Consider the following 20880-nt stretch of genomic DNA (forward strand, 5'->3'; position numbering starts at 1 on the left):
ATCCCTCTCCCCCCTTTGGCCGCCGCCCCCCTAACCCTAGATGGGATGGGGGGCCACCCCACCGACCTGGCCCCCTATATAAAGAGGGGAGGGGGTGGCCGGCCACCCTACCCCCATCATTAGCCCCTCCTCTGGCCGCCTCTCCCTCCACCATACGCTGCTCCGGCTTAGGCGAAGCCCTGCAGTTTTCTTCCTCCACCTCCACCACCACGCCGTCGTGCTGCTGGAATTTGGAGGAGATCTACCACACCTCCGCTGCCCGCTGGAACGGGAGAGGAAGGAGCTTCATCGACACCGTACGCGCGACCGAGTATGGAAGTGCTGCCGGATTGCAGCACCGGGGACGATCGTCTACACCAACAATGAGATTAATCTCGTAGGCTTTGGAATCTTCGAGGGTTAGTCTCATCTCCATCTCGTTACTTCGATCTTGTAGATTAGATCTTGGGTGTTCCATAGATTAGATCTGTTGGTTTTATTCGTCTTGCGGTAGGAAATTTTTTGTTTTCTATGCAACGAACCCCATCAGGGGGAGCCTCGCCTCACACATGGCATTGGCAACAGATAGAGTCGGTTCATTACAGTGCGTCAGGAGAGCAGGAGCACGCGTAAATAGAGGACTCGCGTGCCAATTGTCGTACCAGAAGGAGGTGGAGGCACCGTCACCAAACTTGATGTTAGTAAGCGCTCGGTAGGTAGCGAAGATCTTCTTGAAGAAGCACCAGATGGGGGTGTCGGATGGCAACGGCAGGTCCGTGATCCTACTATTGCTATACCATAGCCGCATCCAGTGCGTCCATGGAGTGTAGTCGCCGCGCAAGAGCCTGTGCTTGAATTTGAGTAGTAGGGCGATCTACCAGTCACCAGGCAGGAAGAGTTCCCTTTTCAAACCATGCCATGGCGTGGCCTATCTATACGGCAAAGGCCAGGTTTTGAACCATATATTGTTGTATTAATTTGGATGATTTACTATATTTTGGTTTTTTACCTAGAATTAATGAACATTTTAAATGGGTATATCAAATTGTCTAAAATTGCGAGGCCACGAACAAAATGTCGACGTGGGTCGTTGGCCTGTCCGTGGGCGGGCAATTTTATGGTGCCTGAAATGCATTTCACCGTTGGAGGTGGCCAACCCCAGGCCCTGACACCTTCCTGAAAAAAATATCTTGCGCAATGTCAGCGTGGTTATTGGCGCGCTTGACTTGGTGGCTTGCGCTGGGGTCCAGTCCGCGCATCGTCGTTGGTATGTAGCTTCTTCCTCTGGTGCCTTATCTTCGACGAGTGACTGGCCAGAGATTTCTAGATTCTTGGTGGTTTGATTTTGTGTCTGCTCGAGCCCGTGCTGTCGATGGCACGCGTCGCCGTCGCAGTTAACTCTTCTCAGCCATCTTCTTCCGGCGTGTAGTCTGAGGTTTCCCGGTTGCTTCGCTCCTCGACTAGGTTCCCGTGCTGTTACTTCCAGTTCGCGACGTTATTCTTGCTTGCGAGAGACGGACTGGCTCCACTGTTGCCTTCCCCTCTCATCCTCTCCCCTGACTCGAAGTCCGGCCCAATTTTTGTTCCTCCAGGCTCCAGCGAGCGTTGGCAGTAATTTTGGCTGTTCTACAAGTATCCTATCTTCACGTACTCTGGTTACCATTAGCGTTGGCAGTAATTGCCATAGGGTCTCGGTGCAGTGGTTACCATTAACGTCCTGTCTGTTCTACAAGATCCTATCTTCACGTACTCTGGTTTAATTTTGGCTATCTGATTTCTCAGGTCCATTCTGACCGAGCAATTCGAAGTTGAGGATGGAGGTGGTCACTGGTGCAATGGGCACCCTACTGCCAACGCTCGCTGGCCTTCTTACGGACACGTACGACCTGCAGAAGAACACCAGGGGTGAGATCAGGTTCCTCAAAGCGGAGCTGGAGAGCATGGAGACAGCCCTCCTCAAGGTTTCCGAGGCACCGCTCGATCAGCCACCCGACCTGCAAGTCAAGCTCTGGGCAAAGGAAGTCAGGGAGCTGTCCTATGAAATCGAGGACAACGTGGACAGATTCCTCGTGCGCCTTAAAAGCCGCTCACAAAAGAACCCACACAGCTTCATGGGTTTCATCAACAAGAGCATCGACCTGATGACTAAGGCTAAAATCCGACACAAGATCGGCACCGACATCAAAGACATCAGGGGACGTATCAAGGAGGTCAGTGAGCGGCGCGATAGGTATAAGGTTGACAGTATTGTTCCCAAGCCTTCTGGGGTAACCACTGACAGCCTTCGCCTATCAGCTCTATACAAGGAGGCAAAGGAGCTCATTGGCATGGAAGAGAAGACGGATGACCTAGTTAATCGGCTGAGAGAGGGTGAGGGGGCGTCCAAGCAACAGCTCAAGATAGTCTCCATTGTCGGTTTTGGAGGCCTAGGCAAAACAACCCTTGCTAATGTGGTTTATCAGAAGCTTAAATCGCGATTCGATTGTGGGGCATTTGTTTCTGTGTCTCTTAATCCTAACATGGGGAATATTTTCAAACACATGCTCCATCAACTTGACAAGCACAACTACTTTAACATCAATGAATCGACGTGGGGTGAAGCACAACTCATCAACGAGCTAAGAGATTTTCTTCTAAACAAGAGGTATGTGTGTACTGCACAATTGAAGCTGACAAACTTGATTACTAGTATTAGTTTAGCATGTTATCAATAAAGATTGCTCAATCTGAATCCAGATTTGACTTCGGATATCACCCATGTTGGAAGCTGTGAATCACTTTTGTGTAGTGCAGAAGGTGTTGGATTTAATTTCCATAGAAAAAAGACATGAAAAGTTCTAATTTGCGATTTTCAAAATTGCTTTCTGAAACAAATTTTTTGATTTCATCATTTTTTTAATGACATGGTTTTGCTAGGAACCAGGTCACTGTTTCATCCTGCCCGCTCGAGCGGGCAGGGCGGAACCCTAGCCTCCCCCTCCCCCCTCCTCCTTCCCTCCCTCGCCGCCGCCGGAGGCGTCGCCGGGCAAAGCCCCGGGGGCGCAGGTGGCGGCGGGGCCTCCACTCCCTCGCGCCCGGCGGTGGCGGCGCGGTTGGCAGTGGCGGCGGCGTCTGCGCAGGAGGCAACGGCGCCCGATTGGCGCGAGGACCGCGCGGCTCTAGCAGGTGGCGGCGCGGCTGGCTCCTTGCTAGCGCGTCCCGACGCTGGCGTGTCCGTGGCCATGGGTGGCGGTGGCGGGCCTAGATCTGGGCGGCGGCGCGACCTCTGCGCGTCGCCGGTCCGGTGGGCTGCGGCGTCGTCTCGGTGGGCGGCGCCCTGGCCGGTGGTCAAGGGCAGGGGCCCTCGGCTGCGCATGCGCGCCTCGGGGCGGTAGAAGACGCCCCTACTCATCCGCTGCTGGCAAGGTAGGGCGGTCTTCTTCGTATCCGGCAGGTGGCCGAGCTCCCCGTCGGCGCTCCTGCTGCCCTTGCTGGTGGCGGGCGTGGTGTGACGATCTCGGCCCTGTCCATGGGATGGCGGCGGCGAGCCTAGATCTGGGTCGGTGGGCCTAGGGTTGGGCCGCACCTGGGTGTTCTCGGTAGGGCCAGGACATCCCGTTTCTCTCTCGGGTTTGCTCCGCCTCGGGAGAGCTTGGGATCTGTGGCTGGTCAGATGGTGCGGCTATGGCATGGTGACGGCTCTCCGTCGTCGGTGTTTTGATCCCCTCCAGCTACATCGATAACCGTGGGGGCGGTGCGTCTCGGTTCTGCTGGTTTGGTCTTGCGGGGTGCGGCTGTTAGAACTGGCCCGACACGCCGCGTACTTTCCGGCGTGAGCGAGGACGAACGACAATACCAGCGAGATGCTATTCCGGTGAGACGTGCGGACGTTGTAGTTATGATCAATCCTTGACAGATGATAGCTATCACGTACGCTCAATCGATTGCTGGACACACACGGGTAGCTAGCTTAGCTAGATTGCTTTCCTAGCAGCTAACCACGTACTGATCGAGTTCCTCTGACAATTTCTGTCTCGCCGAAACACACACAGAAATAACACGATTTTGATTGCTAGAGGCCCGTGTCGAGCCTCTCGTAACACCTCTTTCTTTCTCTTTTCTCGGTACAGATTACAGGGGTTACAGGTGTATATATAGTAGTCTTTGTGTAGCTAATCTAGTAGAATTAGGACTCCTAATCCTACACAAACTGGATAACACAAGACCTACTCGTATACACAGACGTATACCACTCGTATACGACAATGCGCAGGATGCCGTATTGGCATCGACGTGCTTAATTCCAACAATCACCCCCCTAAGCACGACATACGCTTCACCACGACCCGGGTCCCAAATACGCCACTTACTTTGCGTAGGTGTTACCCTCGGTATTGCTTTCACCGTTTCGGCCATCATCATCGACTTTGCTTTCGTCGCTCTTTGTATCTTCGATGTCACCAACTTTACCTTCGCCGGCTTCTTCATGGCTTGACGCTTACTATCCTTGTCCGCGTCTTCGGTCTTTACCTCTTCCTTAGTTCGTAAACACCGAGCTTGAGCTTTCCCTCGAGTTAATTCTTCTGTCGCTTGTGCGACGTCTGATGAAGCCATGCTAGCTGCTGGAGTTGCCATTTTTTCCACTGCATGGCCTTCTCGTCGATATCTTCCTGGCGCAGAACCTGGGCTGCGCCCCCCTTTTTCACTTTCTGGCAATTCCATGCCCTCTTCACGTGTGATGTTTGGTGGTGTTAATAAACCACCAACATCATCTCTTGTATTTGTTTCTTCACGTGAAACACTTCCTGATGGCTTGATTTTCTCTTTTAGCCATCTGGTAACAGCACAAGGGTTGCTTCCTTGTAGCGTGGTTTCTAGGCCGCAGAGCCTTCCTGGACCTTCCTTTTGCCCAATCTCCTCACGTGGAGCACTTTTTCCTGACGAGCCACTTTCTTCTGCTCGTCCGCCTACTTCTGGACATGTTGGCCCACTGCTGCTCGCTTGATTGCTTCCAAGCGTAGCGCTGCCTTTTCGTTGTCCCGTACATGTACAGCCTTCATTGATGCTAGCTACAGCAAAATTCAGTACCTCTTGACATAATCGAGGCATGTAACGTGCATGCCTTTTCTCTGTATTTTTTGCTGGGATGTCTATCCCGTCTTCATGCGTGACAAACGTGGATCCACGTGGGAACGGGGCACTCCGTTGCTTCCCGACGAGAAATCCATCGCATATTGGATCCACCCGATCCAAGTCCAGGTAGTAGAGTCTGTTCTTCGACCTCTCCACCTTCATCATAAGCTTCCTTTGGCGATCATATCCCCATAGATAGTCATCCTCGATCACAATCTTGCATCCACGCTCCGCAAGCGTACCAAGACTGATTATATTTCTCTTTAACTTGGGAATATAGTACACATTAGTGAGTACCTTAGGACCGCCATACTGCATCTCAAACAGGACATTGCCTCACCCTGCGATATCGACCGTTGACCCGTCACCGAATCGAACGGTGCCTCCCACCGAGAGATCTAATTCTGAGAATAGGGACTTGTCGCCGGTCATATGATTGCTCGCGCCCGTGTCGAGGCACCAGACGTTGCCACCCGTCTTCGTTCCCCGCTTGTCATGAAGGTAAACCTTCTCTTCCACGAGCGTCACAATCTCCATAGCCGGCACCGGAGGAGCTAACTCCTCCTTATCCATCTGCTTGCACTCCTCGAGCATCAGCATCATTGGTCCATCATCTCCTTGCTGGGCCATGAAGGCCCTCTCCTTCAGTGGTTCTCGGCAATCAGACTTGAAGTGACCGAGCTTCCCGCAGTTATGACACCTTACTTTCTTTATGTCAAACTTCCTCCGCGGCGGAGCTTCGTCATCTTCCTCCTGCTCGGCGATGTACTTTTTCGCCGTGCGCTGCTTCTCCTTCCCGTTGTTGCGGCTCGTGGACCCTCCTTGCTTTTGTTTCGAAAGAGTCATCCACTGCTGCTTCGTGAGCATCAAGTGCTCACTCTGCTCCGGATCATCGAAGCTAAGCCGGATTCTCTCATCGTGTGCCTTGAATCTTCCGACGAGATCATCAACCGTCAGTGTATTCAGGTCGATACACTGTTCGATCGATGTAACAATCTGCATATAGCGCGCCGGTGCGGCACGCAAGAACCTTCTGACGTTCTTGACCTCATCCAACCTCTCGCCATATCCCCTGATTGCGTTGATGAGGGTGACGAAACGGGCGGCAAACTGATCAACCGTCTCGCTTTCCTCCATCTTCAGATCTTCATAACTTTTCGTCAAAGTTTGAAGATGCGCTTCCCTCACACGGGCATGACCTTGGTGCAAGGTCTTGATCGTCTCCCATGCATCCTTCGCCGACTTCTTTCCGACGAGGTGCTGCATCACGTCTTTCGACACGACGGAATAGATCGCCGTTAGTGCTTTGCGATCCTTCGTGTACTTCACGCCTCCCTTGACGTAGTCATTGCCGCCGGGATCAACGTCCTCCCAGATCTCCACAGCTTCCATAGCCACCTCCATGTTGAGGGCCCAAAGCCCGTAGTCCTTGCGATCGAGGCGCGGATACAAAGCCGGCCCCACCGTCTCCACCACCGGTGCCGATGTCTCGCCAACCTTGACCATCGCCATGACCTCCTTGTACTTTCAGCAGATCACGGACGATAAACTCGGGCTCTGATACCAATTGTTAGAACTGGCCCGACACGCCGCGTACTTTCCGGCGTGAGCGAGGACGAACGACAATACCAGCGAGATGCTATTCCGGTGAGACGTGCGGACGTTGTAGTTATGATCAATCCTTGACAGATGATAGCTATCACGTACGCTCAATCGATTGCTGGACACACACGGGTAGCTAGCTTAGCTAGATTGCTTTCCTAGCAGCTAACCACGTACTGATCGAGTTCCTCTGACAATTTCTGTCTCGCCGAAACACACACAGAAACAACACGATTTTGATTGCTAGAGGCCCGTGTCGAGCCTCTGGTAACACCTCTTTCTTTCTCTTTTCTCGGTACAGATTACAGGGGTTACAGGTGTATATATAGTAGTCTTTGTGTAGCTAATCTAGTAGAATTAGGACTCCTAATCCTACACAAACTGGATAACACAAGACCTACTCGTATACACAGACGTATACCACTCGTATACGACAATGCGCAGGATGCCGTATTGGCATCGACGTGCTTAATTCCAACAGCGGCCTGCAGGGACACCAACGGGTTTGATGGTGTGCCCGCGAACGCACCGCAAGGCTTAGGCCACTGCCGGCGACGATGACATCTTCGGACGCCACTTACCTCCTTGGAGGCGTGGCCATGACACACATCCTGCTGCTGGTTGCCTCCCTTGGGCACTGTCTGCTGCCCCGTTGACTCGCGGGTTCTCCGAGTTCCTCCGCGGATCCCCTACTCATCGATGCACTGCGTCTTGATGCGACCGGCTTCACATAGACGGTGTGCTCCCGGTTTGCGCGACCACTCTTGGGCCTAGGGTGGCTGTTGGAGTTGTGGTTGGCGTAGGGGGACACTAGTGGTTCTCAACATCCGGGGGCTGTCCTGATGGCAGTTCAAAGACATAGGCTTTCCGTGGGGTGGGTGTTGAAGCCCATGCGAAAGCATTGCACAGCTCCCTGTGCCGACAACGACGACGCTTGCGAGCGCCGTGTCCCTTCCTGGAGGCGTTGTCGTGAAGGTTTCCCCCTTTGAACTCTGGAGCCTCACCTGCTCTCTTGCGCAGTTAGCTAGCTCCCTCGGCGACGGTGGTTTTCTGCTAGGCGGCCTAGGGTTCTTCTTCGGTTTGGTGCAGTTTCTCGGAGCGGCGGCTCGGTGCGAGAAGTCTCCAGCTGAGCTGCCCGTGTTTAGCTGAGGCTTTGGGCTCCTTTGTTTTTCTTTGTTTAGGCTTTAGCTTAGTACTTGTGCTTGTATCGCTAGCTAGCAACCCTAGCTTTCGCTTTCTTTTTCTGGTGTGGTTGTTCTTGTTGTACTCCTAGCCGCGATGACTTTGTTAATTCAAAGTCGGGCTCGTCGAGCCTTCAGTTAAAAAAAAACATGACTCTGCTAGACTTCGAAAATTTTCAGAGAGCTAGCTTGTACTGAGTTACATTGTTAGTTAGTGACCGGTGTATCTATTACTCAAAACAGTTCATTTTCATCGTAGACATTCAGCTCATAAGTATGTCATCAGTATCACTACGTAGCATGCATAGAGTTGAGTAATCTCATCCCTCTTAAAGTATTGATCCTTCACTAATATGACTTTCTAAAAAAGATATGAGCCCAAGTAAAGTGCCACCTGATTAAACCATAATAAACAATAGGGTGTTAATTACTTCGGAATTATCGAATGTGGTTAATTGTGATGATTCAAACTTCTTTTTCTTTCAAATTGGGAGTCTTCTGTCTAAGAAATTACATGTTAAGTAAAGACGGATAATATATGATGATTAATTCCATCGTTTTGTTTCCTTCTGTTGCCACCTGTTGACTTAGATGCGTTCAAAGAAACAGAAATTCGCATAGAGCTTCACTAATATATGGTCCTCTTATATCATTTTATAGGTACTTTATTGTGGTCGATGACATATGGAACTATTCTGTATGGAAACAAATCAAACATGCTTTGATTGAGAACGAATGCGGGAGTAGAATCATCACAACAACTCGCATTATCGATGTTGCCCAGCAAGCTGGTGATGTTTACGACCTAAAGCCTCTTTCTCTCATACACTCGAGAAGGTTATTTTACCACAGAATATTTGGTGCTGAAGGCAAATGTCCTTCTAATCAATTAGCTGAAGTGTCTAATAACATTATAAACAGATGCGGTGGAGTACCATTAGCTATTATTACGACAGCAAGTATTTTAGCCAGTAAAAATGAAAATGATTGGTCCAAGGTGTACCAAGCTATAGATTCTGGGCTACAAGATAGTCCTGATCTCAATGACATGAGAAGGATATTATCAGTCAGCTACTATGACTTACCTCCGCATCTGAAGACATGTTTATTGACTGTAAGTTTGTATCCAGAGGATTATAGCATTGTAGTTAGAGATTTGATATGGCAATGGATTGGTGAAGGTTTTGTTCGGGAAGAACATGGAAAGAGCTTGTATGAAGTAGGAGAAGATTACTTGAATCAGCTCATTAACAGAAACTTGATCCAACCAGCAGATATCACTCACGATAAAGCAAGCGCTTGTCGGGTACATGATATGGTGCTTAATCTCACCACTTCATTGGCAAGGGAAGAGCATTTTCTAGCCTTCGTAGGTGGTCAGCAATTTGTCTCTGTACCACGTAAGATTCGCCGACTATCAGTCCACAGCCTAAATGAAGACAATTTGAAGCAGCTGGGAACCATGAACTTGTCCCATTTGAGGTCATTCAGTTCGTCTTGCCGATATATCAGTTTTTTGCCAGTCCTCGCAAGCTTTTCAGTCTTGCGTGCATTGCATTTAAGCCATAATTTGAGTGTGGGGAATGATCATATTAAGGTTATCTGCAATATGTATCACTTGAGGTATTTATGTCTACGCAACACATCCATCACTCAGATCCCAGACGAGATTGGGAATCTGCAGTTCTTACAGGTTCTGGAAATAAGTCAGACGCCTATACAAGTGTTGCCAGCGTCAGTTGCTCGGCTAACACAACTAGTGTTCCTTCATACTGGCACCTGGACAAGCCCGCCAGAAGGACTGGGGAATTTAAAATCTCTGCAAGAATTGCTAGGTATCTGGATCACGTCCCCATCCATTCTGCATGACCTGAGCATGCTGACGGAATTGAGGAATCTTCGTATCAGGTTCCATGAATGGAACGACAACTATCAGAAATCTTTCGGGAGTTGTCTCTGCAACTTGGTCAATCTGAAAAGCATCGAGATAAGTGGTCTGGATGGAAACATAGATTTTTCTTCTGATCCTCAACAGATTCAGTCCATTTATCTGACCTCTATGACGATTTGTACTATGCCAAGATGGATTTCCTCACTCTGCAGCCTCTCTAGCCTTTTAATCCAGCATATAAGAACATTCAGAGAGGAGCACCTTCGAGTACTTGGCAGCATGCCATCTCTTCGTGATCTAGATATATGGGTGTCAGAAAGCACACAGGGCAGGCATGAAAGGTTGGTGATTGACAGCAGCTACCCGTTCAGGTGTTTAGCAAGGCTCAAGATCGGCAGTCGCATCATGGAGATGAAGTTCGCTCAAGGAGCAGTGCAAAAGCTAAAAACCCTTGAGATAATGTTATCAGTGCGCCAGACGTTTGATCGGTTTGGTGATTTGGATTTTGGCCTGGAGAACGCCTCTTCGCTTAAACATGTCTATGTTGGTAGGTGGTATGCTGGGAGGTGGTCCAAACCGGACCCTGAAGAGGCAGAGGATGTTATTCGCAAAGCGCTCGAGAAGAATCCCAGCAAGCCGACAGTTGAATTTGGCATGGTACAGTTTCATCCCTTCCAGCAACATATATCTATTACTACCTCCGTTTCATAATATAGGTCTTTTTAGTAAGCAATTTTAGTTTGCTAGAACGTTTTATATTATGGTACACAGTGATAATTGCCTACTGACAAGTTTATTCCCTTCAGTTTTTTTGCGAATTTTATTCCCTTCATTTCAACTATCTGTGCCTTGTGTTCATATCTAGTATTTGACCCTTACTTCATGTACATACTTCTGCAGTTCAAGTTGTCACGGTGAACCGAAAAGATGCTTCTAGAGACTGCTCAGTGGGGACGGACTGTGCCCGCCTTAAGGATTTACATCCGGAGAGGCCGAGACGCGGTCGGTTCGATGCACGGTTGGGGTAACCGCCCCCCCCCCCCCCCCCCCCCCCCAATTTTTTTTTGACCTGGACCCTGTTTTATAAGTACCGCAACCGATTGACTCCACTCTCGCCAATCCACCAGCTCCCCTAATCCCGATGAAGAAAGTCCTTGCAATCTTCCATCAAGGTATGCGTCCTCGCCATCTTCGCCGCAATTTAATCGATTCTCGATTCGCATAATCTTGAGTTCCGTTGACCCGTGTACGTAGATTGTTGTATGCATGTTCTGCTATTTGTCTCAAAACCGATACAGTGGTGACTTCGTCAATCTCAAGACCCTCCGGATCAGTTCTTCGATGCAGTCTCTTGGAGGTGCTCATAGGGGTAGGGTGTGCGTGCGTGCGTTCATAGGGGTGAGTGTGTGCGCGTATGTGTGAGCGTCTTTAATTGTACTGTTTTTCGCAAAAAAAATTAAAGTTTTGTTTTCCATCGCCGTGATCGAGTTATATGTTCGCCATCTATTATCGGCGTAGATTTCAGTGGAGCACTTGTTTGGTGCCGTGATATCTACAGTTGTTGGCTAGGTTTGGTTTGATTGTTCAGTGCTGAACCATTTACGTCAGAGGATACATGTACTACGATCTAAATATCCAATTCCAGTGCTGCTGCGTGCATTGATGGATTATGACTTGCTGGCTAGGTTCGATCTACTTAAGTTGAACCATCTATCCTAATCATATTGCAATCTGTAAAGTATACTCGGTCCGTCCACAACTAGCACGGTCTGTATTACCCTGTAATACAAACCGGAGGAAACCCAACGAGATAGATTATCACGTCCTAGTCGCATGTTCTGATTGATGATGTACATGGTTCATATTGCTCCGTGGTTCCCTATTGATATTTGGTAACTGCAGATTTATTGCTTACATCAGAGATTAAGATTGGATTTAGATCGTTACCTTACTGGTTCAATGGTTTTGTTCATCTACTTCTCATAAACGGCTTTTCATGGTATAACTCGAGATGTCTCACTCAGCTTGGTTTCCATCTATGCAGATGCAGATCTTTGTGAAGACTCTCACCGGCAAGCAGTGGCGGAGGACGGAAAAAAATTAAGGTCGGGCAAAATCTAGAGTACTAAGAATTTTGCAAAATAAAAAGGAAATCTAGTGCATAAGAAAAAAATGATGCAAAATGTTTAATATTCATCCTATGAATAGAAAACGAGAATAAGGTATAACCCTAGAAGGGAAAGCCTAGGCGAGCTGTGGGACCTGGACACCGGTGAAGATTTCTCCCCGGCCGCCACCGCGCTCTGTCAGGGTCGTTGCGCCCCTTGCTGCCAGCGCCGATTTGCCTGCCGGCGCAGTGCTCCTGTGCTCCGCTAGCCGTCAGGGTTCCTGCGCCGCCGGCGTCGTCTTGTTTTGATTTTCATGGCTGGGCAATCATGGGTTTCTTTCATGCGGTCGTGGCCTCCCGGTCGGTTGAGCCGCACGAAGCTGAACACTGGCCCAACCCAGTTGGCCCAGTGGAAAAGGCTAGTAGCCAGTGCCGAACGCACCTCTTTTCTCTTCTCTTTCTACTCCAAAGGCGACACACGTAGACTGAGAAATCTCCAGACAAAACACATCGACAGATGAATACATATATACAAGTTTTGCAAAAAATTAAGGTAGGGCGTCCGCCCTACCCTGCCCAAAGGGGTCCTCCGCCACTGCCGGCAAGACCATCACCCTCGAGGTCGAGTCCTCTGACACCATTGACAATGTTAAGGCGAAGATCCAGGATAAGGAAGGCATCCCGCCGGACCAGCAGCAGCGACTGATCTTCGCCGGCAAGCAGCTGGAGGACGGCCGCACCCTTGCAGATTACAACATTCAGAAGGAGTCCACCCTCCACCTGGTGCTTCGCCTCCGTGGTGGCCAGTGATCTTCCTGCTAGCTGTCCGTTGAAGTCGTCGTCTAGTTATGTGCATGTCGTGTCGTGTGTTTGTCAGTCCCACACAGTTTGTGGAAACATCTGCTGCTTCCGTAATCCGTATAGCAGCGTGGTCTCTGTTGCATTTTAAGTGAAACTGAATCTTATTCTGTGACTAGTAAAAATGCACGTGCGTTGCCACGGGTTCTCAAATTTCTTAATGCACATATATAATTCACAACTCACTATGAAAATTTGAAATAAATTAAGAATATCATAATATACTACATCATGATAACACCGAACGCAATAAAAGGCAGCATTGTTGTGCATCCGCGTGGTTCTAAGTTCTAGGTCTTCTTGGTACTCTTCGCGGTAAGTCCAACACCCTCTGTTCTGGGTTGTCATAACTATTAACTCAACAACCTATTCTTTTGGATGTATTATTATCTCACAAAACATGGGTGTTACAAACACATGTAAAATTAAAAGAATACCTCTTTTAAGAAAGGCAGTCATGAACAACAGTATGAACAGCACAATAACGAGCAAGATGCGCTCAATGGCCTTGATGGTTCTTAGTTTTGAATTATCGTAGTTAAATGCTCTTGCTTTGCCACGGGTTCTTAATTTTTTTTGTCGCACATATAAACATAATAATTTATATATGCAATATATCAAAATAATATTCCAAATAAAGTAAGATTATATCTTGTTTAAAATGTTATAATTCCATGTCCTATGCATAGAAAACAATGTGGGTCAACCAAACAAAATGTTCAGCCTTGATTAGGTTGTTCGATTTGTTTCATGAATGAGCGTGAGAATTGCACTAATTCTCATACGTTTCTCCACATCCACATTTCAGTGAATATTATAATTATTTTTTTCTTGTTGCATATCTTCTTCTCTATCGTCACCAACCCATGCGAAGGGACACATCTTCTCATTTCTTCTATTTCCTCCCTATCGTCTTGCGCTCTTCTTTCTATAGGAATTAACTTTTATATGCAGGCATTATCACTAACGATTGCGCTGAATTTAGAATCCAATCATCTGTTATGTAATCCATGCAGCAAGAATAGAAAAATTGTCAAGGCGTTATTATATTGAGCAAATAATCTGTTCAAAATGATATGTGCAAATGCCGTTAAAACATCCCACTTTGAAATGTAATTTGAAAGCTAGTAACGAAGTCTACAACAAAGGAAGTACAATATTTTCACAAAGAAATCTGGGCAGAATCATCTATGTTGGTTATTCAATGGAAAAAGTTATAATAGTTGATATAGAATCCCTCATGAGAAAAGCAAAGGCATTTTCGATGGACATTGGCCATTCTTGTTTAATGCTGTCATTGATAGCTTAGACTTAAGAGAGGTTTTCATGTCCGGTCGACAGTTTACTTGGGCCAACAGTTTACCTGAACCCACATACGAGAAACTAGATCGCGTGTTGATGGATACCGAATGGGAACACAAATATCCTATGGTGTCCGTCCGCGCACTAGAACGTATTGAAAAACTGTCTGACCATGCTCCTATCCTGTTAACCACTGGGAATCCTCGATCTGTTTGTAAGCGGCCGTTCAAATTTGAACTTGGCTGGTTACATCGTGAGGGTTTTCATGAGATGGTTAAGACGGTTTGGGAAAGACCAGTTCGAGGTGGCTCTCCAATATTGAGATGGAATAATAAGATGCGTGCTATGCGCAAACATCTCTCTGGTTGGGCTGCTCATATGGCTGGTATTCTGAAAAAAGAGAAGGCTCGCTTGTCTAAAGAGATTGATGATCTTGAGGCCATAGCGGAAGTGAGACCGCTGTCCACGCAAGAGATTGATCTTAAGAATCAATCCAATGCACAAATGGCGAGTCTTCTTCGCGAAGAGGAACTCAAATGGTATCAAAGATCCAAAGCCCAATTCATTTTGGAAGGTGATTCGAATACGCGATATTTTCATGGATTAGCCAATGGCAGACATCGGAAAAAGCGTATTCACTCTCTTATCCAAGATGAAGGGGTGATTGAAGGCCACGAGCAACTCAAATCTTACATTACTAATTATTATAAAGACTTGTTCGGTCCTCCGGAGGAAAGCTCTTTTTCTCTTAACGAGGACTTAACGGATGACATACCCCAAGTTTCTATGGAAGAAAATGGCCTACTAACCGCACCTTATTCTGAGGATGAGGTTCAGAAGGCGATCTTCCAAATGGAATGTAATAAAGCACCGGGTCCAGATGGTTTTCCAGCGGAGTTTTATCAAACTTTTTGAGATACTATTAAATCGGACCTTCTAGATTTGTTCAGTGATCTTCACACAGGACAACTAGAATTATTTTGTCTAAATTTTGGTGAAGTAATTTTGTTACCGAAGGTTAATGAGGCAGAAAGGATTCAGCAATATAGACCTATCTGCCTATTAAACGTCAGTTTCAAGATTTTCACGAAAGTGGCCACCATTAGACTTAATACGGTTGCGGATCATGTCGTTCAACCATCACAGACCGCTTTTATGCAAGGAAGGAATATCCTTGATGGAGTGGCAGTGTTGCACGAGACGGTACATGAGATGCATTCTAAGAAATTAAATGGGGTTATTTTAAAATTAGATTTCGAAAAGGCGTATGACAAGGTCAAGTGGTCTTTTCTACAGCAGACACTTAGGATGAAAGGTTTTTCTCCAGAGTGGCGCGCTCTAATATACGATTTTGTGTATGGAGGTAGTGTGGCTATCCGGGTTAATGATGACACCGGCCACTATTTCCAAACACGAAAAGGGTTACGCCAAGGGGATCCGTTATCACCGATGTTGTTTAACATCGTAGCGGATATGTTGGCAATACTCATAGAGCGGGCTAAGTCTGATGGCCAGATTGAAGGTTTGATCCCACATTTGGTTGATGGGGGTTTATCTATCCTTCAATATGTCGACGATACAATTCTTTTTATGGATCATGATCTCGAAAAAGCTCGTAACCTCAAATTAATTTTGGCGGCTTTTGAGCAGTTGTCGGGATTGAAAATCAATTTCCATAAAAGTGAATTGTTCTGTTTCGGTAATGCCCAAAACGATATGACTCTATATACAGAGTTGTTTGGTTGTGGGCAAGGCCAATTTCCTATTCGCTATTTGGGTATTCCGATTCATTATCAGAGACTTACAATTGCTGAATGGAAAATTGTGGAAGAAAGATTACAAAAACGCCTTAGTAGTTGGAAGGGTAAATTGCTGTCCCTCGGAGGGAGATTGGTTCTCATTAATTCAGTACTGACAAATATGGTACTGTATATGTTATCATTCTTCATGCTGCCAAAATGAATTCTGCATAAACTCGATTATTATCGATCCAGATTCTTTTGGAAAGGGGACAGCGAGAAAAAGAAATATCGACTGGTTAAATGGAGTGTAGTCTGTAGTCCCAAAGATCAAGGCGGACTGGGAGTTCATGACCTAGAGGTCAAGAACTCAGCTCTGCTAGGTAAATGGCTTTTTAAGCTTCTTACTGAGGATGGGATTTGGCAAACTATTCTTCGTAGAAAGTATATTGGCTCGAAGGCGCTATCCCAAGTGGTTTGAAAACCTGGGGATTCCCACTTCTGGGCTGGTCTCATGGCGACTAAGAATGTTTTCTTTCGCCATGGTACTTTCTGTATTAAGAATGGAGAACAGATACGCTTCTGGGAAGATGTTTGGTTAGACAATGCTTCCTTGAGAGAGCAGTATCCTGCCTTGTATAGTATTGTTCGTCGCAAAGGTGATACCATTGCCACAGTAATGGCTACCTTACCTCCGAATGTGACGTTCAGAGGGGTTTTACTTGGACAAAGGCTTTTGGCATGGAATGATTTAATTCAACGGTTGGGAGATATTCAATTATCAACTGAACCGGATGAATTTAGATGGAATCTTCATGTAGATGGCACTTTCTCAGTCAAATCTTTATACAATGCGATTCTTCATTCTGATATGCCCGGTTGATAATAATAAGAAAATCTGGAAGATGAAAATACCATTAAAAATAAAAAAATTCGGATGGTATCTTCGTCGCGGAGTTATTCTTACCAAAGATAATCTTGTCAAGCGGAATTGGCATGGAAGTGCTAGGTGTGTTTTTTGTCAACAAGACGAAACTATTAAACACCTTTTTTTCCAGTGCCATTTTGCGAGATCTATTTGGTCAGTCATCCAAGTCGCATCTACCATGTATCCCCCGACTAGTGTAGCCAATGTCTTTGGCAACTGGCTCCACGGTATCGATTCAAGGTTTAAGTTGCTTCTTAGGGTGGGGGCGCTAGCAGTTATCTGGGCACTCTGGCTAAGTAGAAATGACAAGATTTTTAACGATAAAAATTGTTCTTTGTTGCAGGCCATCTACAGATGTACAGGTATTCTCCGTTTGTGGTTACCTCTTCAGCGGATGGAGAACCGAGACCTATTTACGGCGGTCTGTACACGGTTGGAGGCTACGGCGAGGGATACTTTTTCCCTACATGGGTGGCAGCATAGTCTACGGATTGCAGCACCACCCACACCATAGGCGATTTATGATTCATCGTTCCGATATGTATTTCGCCTAGTTTTTTATATCTTTTTATTTTTTTTTGGTTACAGACTTTTTGAACGGCTGTGTGCATCCTGGTTATGCAGAGGCTGGATGTAATTGATTTCCCAAAAGTAATAAAGCATCCTTTATCAAAAAAAAAGTTGATATAGAATCAGAAACAAGAAATCTGGGCAGAATCATCTATGTACATTGTTTCGGCTTCATTTGCATGTTTTCTTTTTTGAGTAGAGAGAGCCTTTATATTATCATGGTACCACTCGAGTTGATTTCACGTGTTACAAAATCCCAAACAACACCTGGGAAGTGATCAGTCCAAATACAGCTACCGGCCGATCTATCCATTTTAGCTAGGGAATCGGCAACGTAGTTGCTCTTTTGTCAAACATGGCCAACAGTGTGGTCACCGAAATTCATCAGTACCGTCTTGCTTCATCATATGTTGCCCACTGCTTAGATCTGTCAGCCGTCAATGAACACAGCAGCGCCTTTGTAGCATTTGGCCAGTCCAACTCAACGACAATCTTCACATGCCCCCGTCCGGACAGCCTAGGCGAGCTGTGGGACCTGGACACCGGTGAAGATTTCTCCCCGGCCGCCACCGCGCTCTGTTAGCGTCGTTGCGCCCCTTGCTGCCGGCGCCGATTTGCCTGCCGGCGCAGTGCTCATGTGCTCCGCTAGCTGTCAGGGTTCCTGCGCCGCCGGCGTCGTCTTGTTTTGATTTTCATGGCTGGGCAATCATGGGTTTCTTTCATGCGGTCGTGGCTTCCCGGTCGGTTGAGCCGCATGAAGCTGAACACTGGCCCAACCCAGTTGGCCCAGTGGAAAAGGCTAGTAGCCAGTGCCGAACGCACCTCTTTTCTCTTCTCTTTCTACTCCAAAGGCGACACACGTAGACTGAGAAATCTCCAGACAAAACACATCGACAGATGAATACATATATACAAGTTTTGCACAAAAATTAAGGTAGGGCGTCCGCCCTACCCTGCCCAAAGGGGTCCTCCGGCACTTCCGGCAAGACCATCACCCTCGAGGTCGAGTCCTCTGACACCATTGACAATGTTAAGGCGAAGATCCAGGATAAGGAAGGCATCCCGCCGGACCAGCAGCAGCGACTGATCTTCGCCGGCAAGCAGCTGGAGGACGGCCGCACCCTTGCAGATTACAACATTCAGAAGGAGTCCACCCTCCACCTGGTGCTCCGCCTCCGTGGTGGCCAGCGATCTTCCTGCTAGCTGTCCGTTGAAGTCGTCGTCTAGTTATGTGCGTGTCGTGTCGTGTGTTTGTCAGTCCCACACAGTTTGTGGAAACATCTGCTGCTTCCGTATAGCAGTGTGGTCTCTGTTGCGTTTTAAGTGAAACTGAATCCCTAGTGTGCGTGAGTATGGTGTGTGTTGTTGTGCTTCTGATCAGATACTACAGCTTGTATCCCTAGTTGAGGCTCAAAAAAAAAAAGTGAAACTGAATCTTATATTCTGTAATTGCGTGGTTAGTTATCCATTCGTTTGACCACCCGGCCGTGGCTGCCAACCCACGCCTTCATTTGTTTCATTCTCCTGCTGACACTCTCGTGCTCTACCCCGCGTCAGGCCAGTTTCTTGGGTTGCCTGGCCTGGGCCAGCGCCGTCGTGGCGTCGTGGCAAACTCCATCGTGGGCTGGTGAGCCGCACGATGCTATGGATGGCAGGTTCCTCCGGCTTGTAAATTTGTTAATTACAAAAACCATTGACTTGTGGGATCTGTCTAATTTTAGGACCCGAATAGGTAGTAAATTGAGTTTTATATATGGTTAGTTTTGGTTTGTCAAGTTGCAGGGGCTGAAGGATTCTGTGCGAGAGTAGTCGTGCGTGCTCCCACATTTCAGAAGTAAAAAATAGCAGTCGTGCGTGTGCAGTGCACCATGTGCACCTCCCAAGAATCGGTTCCCCCTATATAAGTGCTCAGGTACACTTTGACAAGCACGAACCAGAACACGGCTACAAGGTACGATCAGAGCTTCACAAGCTTCGATAGGAGCGATATATTATGGCTTACGAAGCTCGGCAAGTTCTCGGTCGTGAAGCCGGCGTTGTACAGATGCGGCAGTTCTTCGACTAGTCATAGTGGTGAGTAACATAGAGTAGTAACATGGTGCATGTTACTACCCTATGTTACTACCTCCATAGTGGATAGTTACTTATATGTGGTATCATGCATGTTATATTTATTAAATTGTAGACTCAACTTGTATTGAGAAATGTGATGTTATGGTAACATAGCTAGTTACCACCTCACTCTCTTTCTTCATTTATTATCATGCCATGTCACCAAAATGCATTGGGGTGTGTGATGTTACTAGTTATGTTACTCCCACTATGAGTAGTCTTCCTCGATGTTGGCCGTGTCTCCGTGCTAGGCGGATGGGCCGTCGTCACCTACTCATTTGGCAACCCTGTCGCGGATGCCACAATCGTCTTCCTCGGCTTCGCGCTCCTGCTCCTCGGCGTCCTCCTGCTGACACTCTCACTACGCCACGTCCCTTATTTGCGGCACTTTTGGTGCAGGCACTATCCTAAGAGCATCTCCAGCCGCGTCCCCCAAAGCGTCCCCCAAAGGGATTTGGGGCGCGCCGGACAAAAAATGCGTTCCAGCCGCTTCCCCCAAAGCCCATTTTTGTCCGGCGCGCCCCGATACGGTGTCCGGCGCCCCGAGCCCGTCCCCGTCCCACAGGGGACGCACCGGGGACGCCGGACACACCGAAAAGCGAGGTGGGGAGTGGCGGGGCCGACCCGTCAGCGGCACAATTAATTTTAACCTAATCGTCGCCTACCTCGCGACGGAAGTTATTGGCGCGCAGTGACGGTGCTTCTCATCCGGCTGACCTTGAGTTCGAATGTCGTATGCGCAGGTTATATTTTTGTGCGTTATTTTCAAAACTTGAATGCAATATTGCGCTGTGAAGTTGTCGCGAAGAGAATAAATGAGTTAGAATATTTGCAGCCTAATAATAAATCTTGATATATTGTTGTGAAGGCACGCTGGCTTTCAGAAAAAAATCTAAAATCTGTACCGTTTGAAGATAAATGGGCCTCGCGGAAGGCCGTGGGCTGATGATGGCCGCATACTCTTATCTGGATCCAGTGAAATCCCAAAAAGGCCTCCAGTTTTTTAAGGCATCTTATAAAGTGCTGCAAAAAGTGGGTGGCATTTTAAAAAGTGCTACAAATTATATAACTGGTGGCATTATATTAAAGTGCCTTAAAATACCTTTCTCGACGCAATCAGACGCAGCACTTTTATTTGTGCCTTACAAAATATTTAGCGGCACTTCTGTTACTTTTTGAGGCAGTTTTAGGTGCCGTTGATTTCCATACGTGACGTAGTGTCTCGCCCGCGGCGAGCCAGTTCCCTTGGGTAGCCCGGCTCGGCGCCATCGTGGCAAACGCCGTCCTGAACGATCTCTTCGAGCCAGGGAACTAGCTATATATATTGCGGGAACATGTGCGTCGCTAGCAGTGGGTGATCGACCATAATAATACAGGATAGCTCCTCTATGAGTGAGAATGTAATGCTCTGTTAGATTGTTAGTCTGTTACTCTATTTCAGTCCGTCTGTACTCGCTATAACGAAACAAGATTGTTGTTGTCGATCTGACCTCTCAGGT

General features: G+C 47.5%; 2 protein-coding genes across 7 annotated transcripts; both read left to right on the top strand.

The window, feature by feature from the left end:
- The first annotated feature begins 1246 nt into the window (after positions 1-1246).
- Positions 1247-12454, top strand: LOC127312069 (disease resistance protein RGA5). Of its 6 annotated transcripts, none has more exons than XM_051342542.2 (5): positions 1248-2623; positions 8535-10422; positions 10666-10789; positions 10893-10937; positions 11810-12454. In XM_051342542.2, exons 1-3 carry the CDS (start codon positions 1794-1796, stop codon positions 10681-10683), a joined length of 2736 nt encoding a protein of 911 aa, XP_051198502.1. In that variant the 5' UTR covers positions 1248-1793; the 3' UTR covers positions 10684-10789; positions 10893-10937; positions 11810-12454. The 6 variants fall into 6 exon arrangements, with proteins under 6 accessions (XP_051198505.1, XP_051198506.1, XP_051198503.1 ...); XM_051342541.2 differs by lacking the exon at positions 11810-12454 and adding an exon at positions 11020-11654; XM_051342545.2 differs by lacking the exon at positions 10666-10789 and having other exon boundaries at positions 1247-2623.
- Positions 12201-18472, top strand: LOC127315134 (polyubiquitin-like). The gene is made up of 4 exons (XM_051345655.2): positions 12201-12294; positions 12426-12678; positions 13756-13762; positions 18233-18472. The coding sequence occupies exons 1-4, from the start codon at positions 12201-12203 to the stop codon at positions 18470-18472; spliced, it is 594 nt and encodes a 197-aa protein (XP_051201615.2).
- The last annotated feature ends 2408 nt before the right edge of the window (positions 18473-20880 follow it).

Source organism: Lolium perenne, chromosome 7 (genome assembly GCF_019359855.2).
Source record: "Lolium perenne isolate Kyuss_39 chromosome 7, Kyuss_2.0, whole genome shotgun sequence".
NCBI classification, from domain to species: Eukaryota; Viridiplantae; Streptophyta; class Magnoliopsida; order Poales; family Poaceae; genus Lolium; species Lolium perenne.

Excerpts from the sequence above, each read along its gene's own strand:
- LOC127312069 (XM_051342542.2), top strand. The coding sequence starts at position 1,794 with ATGGAGGTGGTCACTGGTGCAATGGGCACCCTACTGCCAACGCTCGCT. Across the intron at positions 2,624-8,534 it reads GATTTTCTTCTAAACAAGAG|GTACTTTATTGTGGTCGATG; the intron begins GTATGTGTGTAC and ends ATCATTTTATAG.
- LOC127315134 (XM_051345655.2), top strand. The coding sequence starts at position 12,201 with ATGGGTTTCTTTCATGCGGTCGTGGCCTCCCGGTCGGTTGAGCCGCAC. Across the intron at positions 12,295-12,425 it reads TGGCCCAGTGGAAAAGGCTA|GTAGGGCGTCCGCCCTACCC; the intron begins GTAGCCAGTGCC and ends CAAAAAATTAAG.